Source organism: Trypanosoma cruzi, genomic scaffold (assembly GCF_000209065.1).
Source record: "Trypanosoma cruzi strain CL Brener 1047053516723 genomic scaffold, whole genome shotgun sequence".
NCBI classification, from domain to species: domain Eukaryota; phylum Euglenozoa; class Kinetoplastea; order Trypanosomatida; family Trypanosomatidae; genus Trypanosoma; species Trypanosoma cruzi.
The window spans coordinates 603,110-618,275 of record NW_001849576.1 but is presented as its reverse complement, the minus strand read 5'-3'; the positions used below and the strand labels follow the sequence as shown (position 1 = coordinate 618,275).

At 53.6% G+C, this 15,166-nt stretch overlaps 4 protein-coding genes and 2 pseudogenes across 4 annotated transcripts, besides 5 other annotated features; 2 read left to right on the top strand and 4 right to left on the bottom strand.

Moving 5' to 3' along the window:
- Positions 1-15,166: part of a sequence feature (areas not merged during assembly with more than two copies in the genome that could not be assigned to a particular haplotype) that runs on past the window's edge.
- Positions 2,233-2,407: a sequence feature (T-rich).
- Positions 2,640-3,497, bottom strand: Tc00.1047053504081.40 (mucin-associated surface protein (MASP), putative; the record flags this gene model as incomplete). Its single annotated transcript, XM_816309.1, has 1 exon — positions 2,640-3,497. One exon carries the CDS (start codon positions 3,495-3,497, stop codon positions 2,640-2,642), a length of 858 nt encoding a protein of 285 aa, XP_821402.1.
- Positions 4,211-6,583, bottom strand: Tc00.1047053504081.30 (annotated as a pseudogene).
- Positions 7,329-7,368: a microsatellite.
- Positions 7,390-8,070, bottom strand: Tc00.1047053504081.26 (uncharacterized protein; the record flags this gene model as incomplete). The annotated part of the gene is made up of 1 exon (XM_816335.1): positions 7,390-8,070. The coding sequence occupies one exon, from the start codon at positions 8,068-8,070 to the stop codon at positions 7,390-7,392; it is 681 nt and encodes a 226-aa protein (XP_821428.1).
- On the bottom strand, positions 8,481-9,362 carry Tc00.1047053504081.23 (hypothetical protein, conserved; the record flags this gene model as incomplete). The annotated part of the gene is made up of 1 exon (XM_816333.1): positions 8,481-9,362. One exon carries the CDS (start codon positions 9,360-9,362, stop codon positions 8,481-8,483), a length of 882 nt encoding a protein of 293 aa, XP_821426.1.
- Positions 10,566-11,308: a mobile genetic element.
- Positions 10,601-10,826: a mobile genetic element.
- Positions 13,024-13,374, top strand: Tc00.1047053504081.20 (hypothetical protein, conserved; the record flags this gene model as incomplete). Its single annotated transcript, XM_816308.1, has 1 exon — positions 13,024-13,374. The coding sequence occupies one exon, from the start codon at positions 13,024-13,026 to the stop codon at positions 13,372-13,374; it is 351 nt and encodes a 116-aa protein (XP_821401.1).
- On the top strand, positions 13,912-15,166 carry Tc00.1047053504081.9 (annotated as a pseudogene; the record flags this gene model as incomplete).

Below are 15,166 nucleotides of genomic sequence, written 5' to 3'. Positions count from 1 at the left end.
ATCCACATGTGAGGCCTTCTGCAACGATTGGAGTGCCGGGGTTAGTGCGTCGGGCGTGTGCCTTCATATTGTGGACGGACGAGAAGACGCTGCTGCAGCTTGGGCAGGGCGACGTTGATCCGCTGCTCGTCTTTCTACGAGGAGGTGCCGTGGACACGCCAGGTGGAGGTTCCGGAGGAGGTCGGGGCGGTCCTGCCTCTTCAGTGTGAGGAAGGGACGGCACCACCGACATAATGGGTTGCTTGTGATCTGCAGGGCGCGTGCCAGTATGCCGAGGAGTGGGCAGGAGGACGTCAATCAGCCGCTTGCTGGTCGGCAAGGAGTGGCGGTGCTCGCCTCGGGAAGAGGTTACGGCGGAGGCAGAGCACAGACGCGGTCCCAACAGCACCGCAGCGCAGCCGATCCCAAAGGGCAGGGACGTGGCGCCGCCATGCCTCGGGGAATCACAGGCCTGGGCTCGAGAGGGCACCAAGCTGTTTCGCACGGACCTCTAGCGGCATGGAGAAGCCACGGCGGAGGGCATGATTGCGGTCCTCCCGCTTGCGGAGCACTTCAGCACGTGGCAGACTGCCGCCGCAACACACTCGGCCTGCTCCATTCCGTCCGTCCAGATTCATGTGGGACTGTCACGGCTGCCGCTCGTGCGGTGCCGCGGTGCATCTCCAACCATGTGATTACAGCGGCCAGAGGTGTTCCACACGCCGAGGTGGAAGCATTCCAGTCAGCTTCACGCAGGACAATGGCGTCATGTTTCCGTCGTGGCAGCATGCCTGCCTGTCGCGGGATGCCGTCCTCCGTCCCTGCAGTGTGGGATGGCAGATGGTGGTCCGAGTCCATGTAAACGGGTGGACGTCCAGTGGGAGACACGCAGTGCTCGTTGTACAGTCACTTCAGGGAAAAGAGACGCTGCGGCCTCTGGTCCACGTTGCCTGTGCCGGGTCTTCGGACAGCCCAATCTCCATGTCGATTGGGGTGGCGGCGAGGTCCTCTCCTGCCGTCGTGGATGGTGAGCAACCGTCACGCAGCTCATGATGTGAATTCAGGTCGCAAATAACCGCTGCAGGACCACGACGACGAATGGTGTTCGCAAACTGGGCAATCCTGAAAAACGAAGGGCCTGAAGTTCTGAGCCACCAGAAAACTACAAGGCCATCCTCATCGAGGCTGCGGCGCTTGCGGACACCACCGCAGCGGGTGATGCCGACGGAGTGACCGCAATGAAACGACTGTGCGGTTCTGTCAGTCAAGCTGCAGGCAAACCGCCTCGCCGCTCCACAACCAACAGAGCGTGGCACCTTCTCGAGGGACGACGCCGTCGTGGTCCCCATCACGCTCGCAGCAATGCCCTGCTGCAATCACTCCCACAGGGAGACAGGAAAGAGTGTGTGGATGTGTGCCGAGAACGCAGCGACCGTCATCGTCAGAGAAGGCCATCGTGGCACCGTCCGTCACGCGTCAGCACACACCGAGCAACGCACGCACCCGGCAGTGCAAAAAAAAACAAGGAGAGGAGAATGGTCCCAAGAGCAGTCAACACCTTCACGCATGGCGGGCATCGTGCAGCGGCGTTGCCATTTCAGCACGGGACGCAAGCCAACGTCCCTACCTTCGCCAAACATTCATGCAGAGCACTGTGCAATCACTTATTTGTGTGCGTTTATTTCTCTTTCTGTGTGCAGGAAACGCAGAAAAAAGGAGAAGCACAGGAAGGCGCATCAACTCGGCAAGAGGCACAGCTGGATGGCAGCGATACATGCGGTACGGCCCCAACCTCAACAATCACGCACGGTGGCAGCACACACCCATCCACAAAAAACAAAAAACAAATCTTAAAAACAAAAACAAAAGAAAACACGGCGGCAGGGTGTGGCTGTGTGTGTGGCGCTGCGGGTGTCTGCCCGCCCTCGCCGCAAAGAAAACAAAACAAGAGGGAAGAAATGTGTGCTCCGCCCCACAGGCCCTCGTCGCACGCCCACACTTCACGGCTCCCTCAGCGCGCCGTTCGTCGCGGCCCCTCCTCATGCGCGCAGCAGGCGAGGCGCACAGGGCCGTCGTCACGAGCGTGTCGGTGGGTGTGCGAGTGGAGCAGTTGGGCGGGAACACACGGCACCCCTCACAGGAAGAGTGCAGCAGAAACAATTAAAAGAGGGAAGAGTAGAAAAGAAGAGAAAAAACGTCCATAGTGATTGCCCCCGAAAGCAAAAAAGAAGGGACGAGGGGATTAAAGATTGGAAAAAAAAGATTAGAAAAAAAAGAACAGATAAATTTTTTTAAAAAAAAGAAAAGAAGCAAACAGGAAAATAAATTTAAATACGCAACAAAAAAAAGGAATGGGGTTGTAAGAAATAGATAAACGCTCATAGCAAAGAAAAATTAAAAAAATTACAAATAATAATAATAATAAAAAACAGTTACGGTGCTCCGCCCATGCAGCCAGGCAGGACGGCAGCGGTGCGTGTCGTGCAAAAGAGAGCACCAACGGGCCTGCATGGGTGTGCATGCATATATACAATGGGCACATTATGTGTGTGCCTCGTGGGGTGAGGTGAGGGCAAGAGTCCATGCAAGGGGACACACACAGAGAGAGAGAGAAGGACGAGTGTGTGTGCGGGCGGTGCACGGCTCTCTCTCCCTCACTCTCACGCGGCCACCACCGCAGCCGCAGCCGCACACGCAACAACAAGAAGAAGAAAAAGAGGGGAGGTGGTGTGCGAGACCGCGGTGCTGCCGTCACTGTTTTGTGTGCTCGTCGTATCAGTTGTGTTGGCGGTTACTGTCGTTGCTTTTGTGTCTTCCCCATTCCCTTCTGAGCCTTTGTCTTGGTGGCTTTGTGGTGTGGCCGCGGTCTCAGGCGGTGGAACATCTTTTTTTTCTTCACTCGTGGTCTCTTCGCCATCGTGTTCGCGGGAAGCAACACCGTCTTCTGGAGGTGATGGAGGATTTCCTCCCGCAACTCCCCCAGGCAGTGTGTTCTCTCTGTTACCTGGTGTGTGTGCGTTCTCTACTGCAGGTAAACTTTTTTCGGTTTCCTTCTTTTCATCTACTTCCGGTTGCGAAGGATTGGCATTTGATTCCTGACTGCCGGAAGGTGAAATGCCCCCTGCAGGTACAATTGCCGGGTTGTTTTCCTGCCCGCTGCCAATTAAATTCTTTTCCCCGGAATTTGGGTCTGATGCAACTGTTCCTCCTTGATCACCCTGCCTTTCTATACTTTTTTTTTCTCCATCTTCCGTCTCTTCATGTTCATTCTCTTCACTGGCATCTTCTTTATCTTCATCCTCTGAAGATGTGGAAAGTACTTTTTCTTTAACACCTCCAGTTCCATCTCTTATGCCTTGCGTAAATTGTGGAGACTTTTCAAGTTCTTGTGATTCCAGCAGATGCTCAGCACTCCCAAGACCCGCCGTTTTTCCCCCGTCACATCTACCGCCGGCACCGCACCACAGCACGCAGAGGGCACACACCAGCAGCACACGGCCAGTCATCATCATCGCCATCACTCCTGCCACTTGCGTGCAGCCTCCAGCACAAACTAACTCCTCGTCAACGCAGAGTGAAAGCAAAAGGAAAGGGGAGAGACACGTCTGCTACGCCACGTACAGTGACAACAACAACATCCCATCAGCACCATAAGGCAGTTGGAATCGGTGCGATTGCAGGACTCGCACACCGCTCTCCAAACCAGAAGCTAAAAATTAAAGACGCACAACAACAGAGTTGAGAGTCCGGGAAGACTCCCAAAAAGTAAAAAAATGAAAAAATGATCAGGCACGACTTTCATTTCATGTGCCAAGCAGCACAAAACGACCGTGTTTTTGTGTATACATATTGCCTGCACAAGTAAAAACAATAAAATCAAAAATAAAACAGATCTTGCTGTTCCACCAGCCCACAAAACACCCCTCACATTTCGTGAGTCATCCGGCCTGTTCCTCCAATCCTCCTTTTGTGCAGTCCGCGGCACGCACAGCAGTAAGGCTGGCGACGGTGTGGGCCACAAACAACAAATAAAAGTAAGAAACACTTCACTCATGACATGTACGGCGATTAACCATCGGACGGAAAAAGGAAAAGAAGGGCTGCTGACTATCCCATCCGTGCAAAAACAGCAGCAGACAATAAAAACGAATCATTTGAAAAAAGAAAAGAAAACACGCGGAAAAAGCGGCACGTACTGTCCATTAGAAATCGCACAACCGCACTCTACGGCTCATAAAAATGCCACGTCTCCACACACTCCCAGTAGTAAAGGCAGAAAATGCCCAAGGCACACACCCATGGACGGCGCCGTCACCAATTCCTTTTGAAAACAATAAAACAGTAGAGCCATTGACATCAGTGGTGCTGTTTCCCGCGCCAAATTCCCCTTGGCGGGCACTGGCAACACTTCCCTCGCAGCCGCGTCAACGCCCAGATCCTGTGGGACTTTGGCCAAAAAATTACCGGGGCGCGGTGTCTTTTTTCCCTCCTTGCAATCCGCTTCAGTCTGCTTGCCACGCAAAAGGGGCATCTGTAGTTCCTGCCTGGTCAGTGGGCGGTTGCACAGACAGACATGCGTCAGCGTCACCTAACTGCAGTATGAGCCACTGCGACCGTCACCTCCAACGTAGAAGCATGAGACGTCGAGCAACTGCGCCCCACGTGTAACTGTCGTTGCTGAGCTCCCCAAAGTTTTCCCATCCACGCACACGGTGCCCATGCCGTTCTGGAGCCCAACTGCCACCCGGTACGTTCTCTCCAGCCCCCACTTCCCGTGCTGCACTTCTCCCGCCTCACCGTCAAACGCCACCTACCGCTTATTTTCCGCCGTGACTGACAGTCCCACCATCCTCACGCTCCCAGCGCCACCCACAGCCACCATAATGGCGCTGCCGCTGCCCGCAGGAGCCGCCCCAATCGTCGCCGTCACCACAAGAGTGAACTCCTTCTTCACAATGTGGAATCGTTGATTCCGCCACCGATTACCCATAGGCCACTCTGCCCACACTCCAGGCCCCTCAAACGTCGCACCGCCCTCAACCTTCGTTGCTGTCTCAACCACCGTGGCACTCGCCGCGACATATTACTTCACCCAGCAATCCTTCTCACCCTCGTTGGAAAAATATCCGACCAGTCCATCCGTGGGCGTAGGAGTGCTGCAGGCACCGTCGGATGCGGTTCCCTCTTTGCTGGTGGAAGTGCAAGGCGTTGTGACGTTCTTGTCGACTGCATCCCAAGTCCTCAGCACAGTCCTTATTTCCTCCAGCTGCTCAGTGAGGTGTGCGAGCACAACACGCCCTTGTCCTGCATTACACTCGAACAGGGCAAACAGTTCACCGCCCTTGTACTGCAGGGTATCTGCGTTTTTAGAAACACCATCAGCACATAACGGTCCAATGGGGTAAAATCGATTCATATCAGTCATATAAAGACGCAACACGCTCGTGGCTCTCCGAATATTATTCTGCCTGGGCAAAGCAAACAGCATTACACTCCTCCCCTCGATGGATACCGTCACGATGTCGAGTCGACCGCCAGTCGTAGCACTCCTCAAGGCCTCACTCAAGACATTCGAATGTGCTCCGCCGAATTCTATCCATTCCTTCCCCATTCCACCGGAATCATGCACTTTCCCGTCATGGCCTCCATGCGTGGCGGCCGCGAGGAGTTTTCCCTCCCACTCAAAGAGATAGGGATCAGCGCAGTCCCGTCAGCAACACCCTCTGCATGGAACCCCCAATTCCCGCCACAGCCCTTCGAATGGATGGTGCAGACTTTTTTGTTGTCCCCCTTCACAGTCACAAGGGAAAACACAATCGCGGTGCCATTCGCCACCACGCCCCTCCCGCCAATACCCCAGAACCCATTCCATGACTTCGCTCGTAGCTGGGAGTCAACAACAGCCTTGGAAGGGCTCCCAGCACCCCACGTGATGCGTTTGCCCACATCGTTGGAGACCAACAACGTCACCCAAAACAGGCGCAAGCTCCCAAATGTGTGGAGTTTCCAACATCGCGCTGGCATTTTTCGCAGGAAGGCGTTCCACAGGCAGAAAAATCTTGCCTTCTTTCGTCAACGCCTTGGGACCGTTCAATTAAGACACGTGACCCGCCTCTTCTCTTCGTTCCACGGCAATGACCGTCCTCCAGTCCGTCACGCTCTCCGCTGCAATTCCTTTTTTCCACTCCTCCCGTGTAAAACTCACGTACTTTGACCAAATCCCAACACTGGCACTAGAAGGGACTCCCTGATTAGCCTTGGCAATGCCCACAATTAAGCCATAGTATTTCAACAAGAGAATGGCCAATAAAGAATTTGAAACTATTTTCTCCATAGCTGTTGCCTCTCAAATGCGCCAGAAGACACCTTCGTTTCCCATGGTACAAAAATAGCCATAGGCTTTGGATCACCCACCTTCTTCAGTGGCTGCAGCACATCATCACGACACGGAGGAGCAGCACCGCAGAAGTAAACACACGCCGGGACATGTTGGGCCTCGGCGGCTCACTCTCTCTTCCTTCCCTCCTCCTTCCGCTGGATCCGGTCACGCGGCGACGGTTGTGTGTGCGGGGTGCCTTCACTGCAGCAACACGTGAGAGCATATAAATATGTGTGTGTGGGTGGTGTGTGTGCTGTTGGTCCTTTTGGTGCCCACGCATTTCACAGTAGCGTTTGGCGCTTGCTTGTTTCCTTCGTAAGAGAGAAAGATAAAAATAAAGAGAAATCATGCCAACAAAAAGGGATGAAAGAATAAGCACCGCCACCACCCACGGTGAGTGGCACCATCATACCCGCCGCAGTCACTCCCCACAACAACAACTCACGCACACAGACACACGGAGCGAGACGGAAGAACAGTGCACCGGGAACACACAGCGACTGTCACCAATAGCAGCAGGAGTCACGGCGGGTGTGTCGTTATTCACGCGCCAGCACACACCGAGCAACGCCCACACACGATAACAACCAGCGGGAGGCAAAAGAGCACAACCGCCCTCGAAACACCGACACGCTGCCGCCCGTCGTTCAATTCTTGTCCCTCTATCGCACCCGCCCCGCCGCTGGCGCACATCACCCAGCACAGGCGAAGAACCCCACATCGGCCGATGAGCAGCAAAAGAGAGACGGCAGCACGTGCAGCTGGTGTGCGGGAGGCGATACGCACGTACCCCAGGCACCCTCAATGACACACCACCCAATCGGCTGCATGCCGCCAACACCACACCAGCAACATGTCAGAAAAATGAATTGCAGGCTTTTTTCCTCCTCGCAAAAGCCACCGCAGCCAGAATCTTCTGCGTACGTGCGTTTTCAGCGTTCACGCCGCTCCAAAGCATGTACGACGTGGCGTGTGTTTGTGTTTGTGTGTGTGTGTGTGTGTCTGTGCGTATTTACATGTGCTTGTGTCTGTCAGCGCCTATACCTGCAGGGCGACTGTGCGGCACAAGAGCGTCCAAAGAAAGCAACGGCATTGAGAGAAGCGGATAGCACACACGCACTCCCACGGCGTCGGAGCAGACGAGCTTCTGGAAACCCAAATCGGCGGCTGTGGGTAGCTTGGTGCTGCAGTGGAGAAGGTTGCGGTGACGGACATTTTCTTGCCAACCCAAATTGAACGTAAATCTGCTCTTTTCCCTTGTGGCTACCGTTGGAATCGTTGTCCGCGGGATCGGCATAGCCGGGCGGAAAAACTAGGCAATGAATGAGGAGGTTCTTCGTGAAGACACTCTCATCAGGGGCGATTCCTATAACTTCTCCGCGAAGACTTCGGTGGGCGCTGTTTGAGGATACTTGATGCCTCCAGCTGCTCGTGAGATCCGCCAGCAAAAAGCGTTTTGCGACGCCTCGTGGCCCGGGTGGAACAAATGGCCGCGCCGCAAAAGGGAACTTGCCCGTGACGACCTTTGTCCTCCCGCTCGCGGGGCGTTCCTTCGCCGCAAGGGCTTTTTCTTCCGTTCTGCCTGGCCGCCGCGCTTCCCTCTTTTCCGCGTCTCCCCTCCTCCTTGTTTCATTTCGCCGCCGCGCTTCGGCCCATGGGAGGCGCGGTGCCATCATGTCGGCCCCACTCCGTGTCAAACGCCGCCCTCTCATGGGAGGACACGTGTGCTGCGCGTGTGCCCGGGCGGCGGGGACGTCTCGTCACCAGCCCGCCACCTCCCAGAGACGCTGGTTGCGGGTGGCAACGCGATTGGGGCGGTACAAATGCTTGGCATCAACCAAAATGAAAACGATGCCTTAGCGGTCCACTGTTGTTTTGCCTCGAATGAATGCGGAAAATAAAATCCAAGTTACACCAAAGGAGCCTGAGAGAAATCCAGGGAAGTCCTTTGCAATTGTCAAGGCTTCAGCGGACAAAGACAACATATCACTGCGGATGTTTCTCTTTTTTTACTGGTGTGCCATTGCCATTTGGGATCGTTTCACTGCGTGAATAACTTCCGACAGTACTTTGTGGCGTCTCGGCTCTTGTCTCTCTCTTCAACTAGACGACCCATTGACTGTCATGAAAACACACGCTGACGGAACTTGACCGACCCACGACACAGAGGGCAATGAGTCACATTTGTTGCGCATGCATCGCATAGGCAATAATGTCCACATGGAACGAGCACCGTTTCCTTGGGAGAAAAGCACACCACGCACCTCTCATGCTCATCCGTCTGTTTATCATCGTCACCATTTTCTAATCCATGACGCAATCGCTGTGAGACTGCTGTCGCATGGCCTTTTGATGGTGAGCTGACGCCTTCTTCACCAAAACAAAGCGGGATTAGGCCTTCAGCTGACAGCAACTGGCACAGACGCTTGACGACATCACAAAGTGAGGATGAAACTGGATGCCATGCTGCTAGCTCCGGCGTGTGACAACGTCCGGTAGCATCAACGTATTTGTGGTTGCTCGCTATCCTGCAGCCTTGTTCCGCGCTGAGGAGAAACACCAGAGGAGGCTCAATGGGGTACAAGTGCGTCAGCCATATCTGCAAGGGCAAGACATAACGATCTGGTGGCGCTTGTTCACGGCTGTCTGGTGTTAAAGAAGTGTGGTCGCTGTTGCTCTTCTTAATATTAATAGGAAGCCCACCATAGATGCAAAGTTTTTCCTGTTGTGTCGCTCCCCAAGTGGCGTCGCGACAGTAGAAATGGAAGGCGTTGCACAAATTCTCGACGTCGTGAAGGATGCGGCCCATAACCTCAGGCTTACAGTGTGAGGAACAACCAAAGAAGCGAGTAATAATTTCGTTCATGTTATGTTTGATTGTATGCTTTCCCCTAAAGAGCAGAAGGAAGCCCCTCAGGAAAGGGAGAATAAACCATGCAGTAATAATAGGGTTGTGGGGACCTCGTAGAAAGAGGGTCACAGTGTCTTCTTTTCCAGTTCGCATTCCCTTTCGTAAACCAAATACAGAGCCTCCCTCTCTCTCTCCATATATATAGTACAAAGGAAATAGCGGGTGCGCTGGAGAAGGAAATTTCACCACCCATATAGGTATTCAATTGCAGAAAAAAGTCTCTCGCAGAAACCCGCATCTATGGGCAGGAGAAAAGAGATCGAAATTCACTCGGTGGGTGAAAAACGGCCCGAACTCACTTCAACAGCGGTTTCTCCAGCAGGCTCCATGCGTGTGTCGCCTTTCATCGGCTGCATCGGCAGACAACGTGGATCCGCGCCTTGAAAACGCCATGCCTCCGGTAACGATGTATAAGATCGGGAAATAATTATTTTCCACACGCCCATTCCTCAAGCATGCGGCACGTGCAAGAATCCCAAGCTCGTGTCGCCAAGACAAGTTCCATAAACCAACTTTCCAAATCGATGGAACGCAATGTAAATTTCCAGAATCCAGTGCTAAATATGAGTCCAATGCGTTTCTGCTGCTTGTTCATCGTGTTTTTTTCCAAATAAATTCCATAACCCACACGCCGGCCACCGTCTTCGAGCACGTCCGCCCTGCCGAGTGGAAACGTAAAAGGAGGTCCCGGCCCCGGAGAGGGCGTGAAACGCACACGATACGCCATGCCACCGAGCTAGCACGGTGGAACGATGATCCCCCGCTGCCGAGAAACAATGCAACAAGGAGCTACACAATTAAAGGACTATTGTTGAGTTCAACAACGCCGCTTTTCATTTCCATTTTTGCCGAAGAGGAATTTACACCCTCGTGGCCATAAATTCTAAAGCAAAAGCGGATTCTACTCAAAATAATGGTGCCACTCTTTTTCAGGTGTTGGGCTAAGCATACCTTTTCCTACCACCGGCATCCCGACAAAAGTATTTTGCCGTCAAGTTGAACAATTGTTCAACAGAGCCGCTGTTCTCCCAATAAGCGCACCGCACGGCGTGACGCCAGATTGCGCAAACAGTTCTCCTTCCTAACACTGTGCCCCATCGAGCAAAACAGCGCCTAACGATAATACAAATAAATAAATAATGGAAAATAAACAAGCAACCGCCGAAGTCTCGCACGCACTAAAAGCTCCGGCAAACAGAGAACAAACACCCCTTCACAGGTGCTCGTATAGAGGCAAATAGCTATTAATCGCCTACCGCAGTTTGCTGCATGCCAAACGTCCCAGTGGCAGAGATAATAACCCACAACCGCCTATACAAAGCAATATTGGGCTGGGCTGCTGGCCGGATCCTGAAATGATCTAAAGAAGTCAAACATGACGGATGAAGAGAAAAGTTAAATAGAGAGGCCGTGGGTTCGCCACCTCCTCAGTGTCTGCTCCAAGAATATATATTCGGACTGCCACTCTCATGACACGATGTACTTTGTTAGTACTAGATATCTTATAACTCACGAAGTGGCAAACTTTGGACTCCTCCAACCACAAGACCCCGCCGCTTCCCTTCGCAAGTTCCACCCCTTCGCCAAGTCCTGAAGTGTAAACACGCGACCACGCGATATGCCGTCTGCAGGGTTTTCTGCTGGCACCACGTAGGCAAAGGATGCCTGTATCCCGCGAGACTCCAACAACACATATATCCGTTGCGGCTCCCGCGTCAAGGCGTTTGATTTTGAGCTGCCTTTATTCGCCGCTCCTTGCAGCAAAGTATTCTCACCAAAATGTCGATAGTGGACCGAGGAACGGGAAGGCAACCAAAAACAACCTGCGCACAAAGAGCACCTCGGCCCGCATAATAACAAAAAGACTTCCTCTTCCATTTTCCTCCAGTAATATTAGAGTAACAGGGGTTTGAAAGAACTCAAAACATATTCGACCATGAATAGAACAATCAGTCCCAACGGCACACGAAACTAGGCGTAATTGATGATACACTTAGGATTGTCCTCAATAATTTGTCTTAACCCCCCACCTCACCCCACGAGGCACACACATAATGTGCCCATTGTATATATGCATGCACACCCATGCAGGCCCGTTGGTGCTCTCTTTTGCACGACACGCACCGCTGCCGTCCTGCCTGGCTGCATGGGCGGAGCACCGTAACTGTTTCTGTTTTGTTTTTATTGCATTGAGTGGGCGACCTCTCTCTCTCCCTGTGTGTGTGTGTTTTGCTTTACGGGAGTAATGAGAGTGTGTGCGCTGGTCGTCCCACGCTTCGGCTTTTTTTATATCTTTTGTGTTGTGGTTGGGTGCACCCATTCCGCGGGCTGCGTGTGTATAATGAGGTGAGTAATTTGTGTGTGCTGTCCTTCTCTCTGCTCTTTGTTCCCTTTGAATTCTCTTCTGCCGCATAGCTACTCTGCAAATATAGGCGCTGACATACACACAAGCATAAGTAAACATACGCACGCCATGTTGCACACGCTGTGAACGCTGAAGGCGTGCGAGTACGGCCGCAACTGCAGCCCGTGCGGCCACTGTCCTGTGCTGCAGACGGAGGATGGCTGTGATATATGTATTTCTTCCGGACCACTATGCACCTTCAATGCGTTTTTTGTTTTTGTTCTGCATTGTCTGAAAGTCGCACATGCTTACGCAGCTAACACTGTGGTGCGCATCGCGTGGGGATTGTATTGCTGGCATTAATGAGTGGGCTTCCTGCTGCATTGTCTTGCCCACACGATGGGGTGGAAGGCGGGTTTGTTGGATGCGCCGTGCCTCTGGCTTGAAGGGTGGAGGCGCTGCGCCCACATATTGTTTTTCTGGGGCCCGGTGCCACGAGGTGGAGATGCCGAGTATTGTGTTGTATGAGACGTCGATGCCGTTGAAGCTGTTGCTGGTGTGGCGTCCATCCCACGCACACACTCACTAGAAAACAAGTGACGGGCTGTGCGCGCTCCCTTCTGCGCGTGTGTGGAGTTTGGTGTTGTGGTTGCTGTGCTCTTTTGCCGCTCACTTGCCGCATTGTGGACGAGGTGTGTGTGTGTTTGCCTCACCACTACCGTGCCGTTCCAGCAACGCACTGGACGGCGTGGAGGCCGTATTTCTGCTCTCCGAGGTGTCTTGATGTAGGCGGCATGGACGACACGTGCGTGGGCCCGTTACCCGCAATACGTGGACCCTCCACACACTAACGATGCGATCGGCAGCTTTCATTTTTCATTGTTTCTGCGTCACGCTCCACGCCGGGCGCTGGGCGAGGGCGGCGGAGCGGAATGTGGAGAATGCAGTAGCGTCAGCGGCGCCTTGGCCGTCGCTGTCTGCCGCTTGCCGCGTCAGCGACGTCACAGTTGTTCTTAATTTGTTTGCTGCGGGTGCATTTTATTGAGGGCGCACTCTTCCGAGAAGGCCTGCATTTTTGTGCTCCTGGCATCCTCTGTCTTCAACTTGTGTTTCCGTTGCTTGCGAGCGACGCCTGTCCTGCGTGAGTGGTGCTCCTCGTGCTTCTGCCTTGTTGCGACGGCGCCGTTTTTTGATTTACTTCTTCCGCTTTCTTTTCTTCTACGTTTGGAGGAGCGGAGGGACAGGAGCCAAGGAAGCAGTTTCACAATGAGTGGGGTGTACATTGCTGGCCCCGCTGTGTTCGACGCAGACACGGGTGCGGCGTGCTAGGATCTTGTGCGCACGGCTCTGTGGGTACACGTCGCCGTGCCGCTCATTCCCGCTGACAACGTGGCCCCAGGGGCTGGGGAGATGTGGGTGAAGAAAATGGAGATGGTAAGGCGGCGCGACGCCGTCATTGCGGACCTGTGTCTTTTTTGCTTGGATGGGCCGGACTGCGGGACGGCGTTTGAATTGGGCCACGCTGCCGCCCTGGGAATGACGGTGCCGACATTTGCTTTTGATTGGCGTTCCATGAGGGAGAAGTACGGCGGCGCGTGTGACGCGTCTGTGATGAGTGTGGAGGACTTTGGCCTTTCATTCAGTCTGATGCCCCGCGGCGGTGCGGAGGCGCTCGACTCCTTCGACGCTGCCCTTCACCACTTTCTGAGGCACAGCTCGGAATGTCGAGGATGCGACTGTGGGGGATGTGTGCGAAGTTAGAGTTAATGCGTTGGGTCCTGGTGGGTTTTTGTGCACGGCTTGGCGTGCATCACCGCCGCAATGGCCGGCGGATATTCCATGCTGTGTTTCTCAGCAACAGGGCGGGCGACTGGCTCCGTGCGGCACAGCTGGGTCTGGCGTGTGTGCCGCTGACTGTTGTCTGTTTAGTGCTTTTCCGCTGCTTTTGTGTGTAGGCCGGAAATGTTGTCCTGTTGCCCACGAGGCGGGTATCCCTTTTTTCTTTGGTTTGGCTGTGAGCGCTGGCACGTCTGTTGGTGGTTGTGCGTCGACCTTTTTGAAAAAACACACAGCCCTTCCACCTCATTGTGTATGGGTGGTGGGAATAAATGATTTCTGGTTCTGCAGTGGCATGCTGTGCACCCCACTGGCGTGTCTAATATGTTTCCCTGTGCTCTTCTCCCCATTTCTGACAAACATACTTGAAAAGGAAAGCAAACAAGCTCCAATCGCTACTGCGAAATTCGAAGGCTCTGAAAGGACCAACAGCACACACACCAACAGCACACACATATTTGTATGCTCTCACGTGTTGCTGCAGTGAAGGCACCCCGCACACACAACCGTCGCCGCGTGACCGGATCCAGCGGAAGGAGGAGGGAAGGAAGAGAGAGTGAGCCGCAGAGGCCCAACATGTCCCGGCGTGTGTTTGCTTCTGCGGTGCTGCTCCTCCTCGTCGTGACGATGTGCTGTGGCACTGGTGGAGCTGCGCAAGTTGCTGAGGTGGAGCAGTCGTCTGATCCAAAGTTTGAATGGAAGGACATCACTGATGATGATGTAACTGTGGATTCGTTGGGTGCTCCCGGCCTTTTGAAAGTGGGGAGTGATGTATTTGCCGTTGCCGAGGCGCAGTGCAAGAAGGATGAAGATAACAGCGTTTTTACTGGCATTGCATCCCGATTTCTCACGGAAGCAGCGGATAACTTACCGAAGGAGGTTCTGGAGGATGGCAAAAAGTATACAAAAGTTCTGGAGGAAGTTACTTCTGGAAAGGCGAAGAAGAAAGTAGATGTGAGCCGACCAACAGCAGTTGTGAAGGGAAGTAATATTTACATGCTTGTTGGAAAACACAACCGTAATGCTGCTGGTGTTCAGGATAGTGGTGAAGAAGACTCGGGACTTTTTTTGCTGAACGGTGTTGTCATTGCTGAAGGAGGAAGCAAAAAAATTGACTGGAACGATACGAAACGTCTCGCGCGGAACACTTTTGACGAACAAATCAAATCTTTAACAGGGCTGATTGGCGGCGGTGGATCGGGTGTTGAGACGAAGGACGGCGATACGCTTTTGTTCCCGGTGGAGGCCACGAAGAATGTAAAGGATGGAAAGACAAGGACGGTTTCGCTGATCATGTTCTTAAAGGAGACTGCCGGTTGGACGCTGTCGAAGGAGATTTCTGCCGATGGCTGCAGTGATCCCTCCGTTGCGGAGTGGGAGGACAAACTCATGATGATGACTGCGTGTGATGGCCGCCGCAGGGTGTACGAGTCCGGTGACGAGGGGGAGTCGTGGACGGAGGCACTCGGGACACTCTCGCGCGTGTGGGGCAACAAACAAAAGGGTGAAGGAGAGAAGGGCGTTGGGAGCGGGTTCAGCACAGCGAAGATTGATAAAAGGGACGTGATGCTCGTCACTCTGCCGGTGTATTCAAAGAATGGAGAAAAAGACAATCCAAAGGGCGTACTCCATCTTTGGCTGACGGACAATACGCACATTGTTGATATTGGGCCGGTGTCCGGTGAAGATGACGCTGCCGCCAGCTCCCTGCTGTACA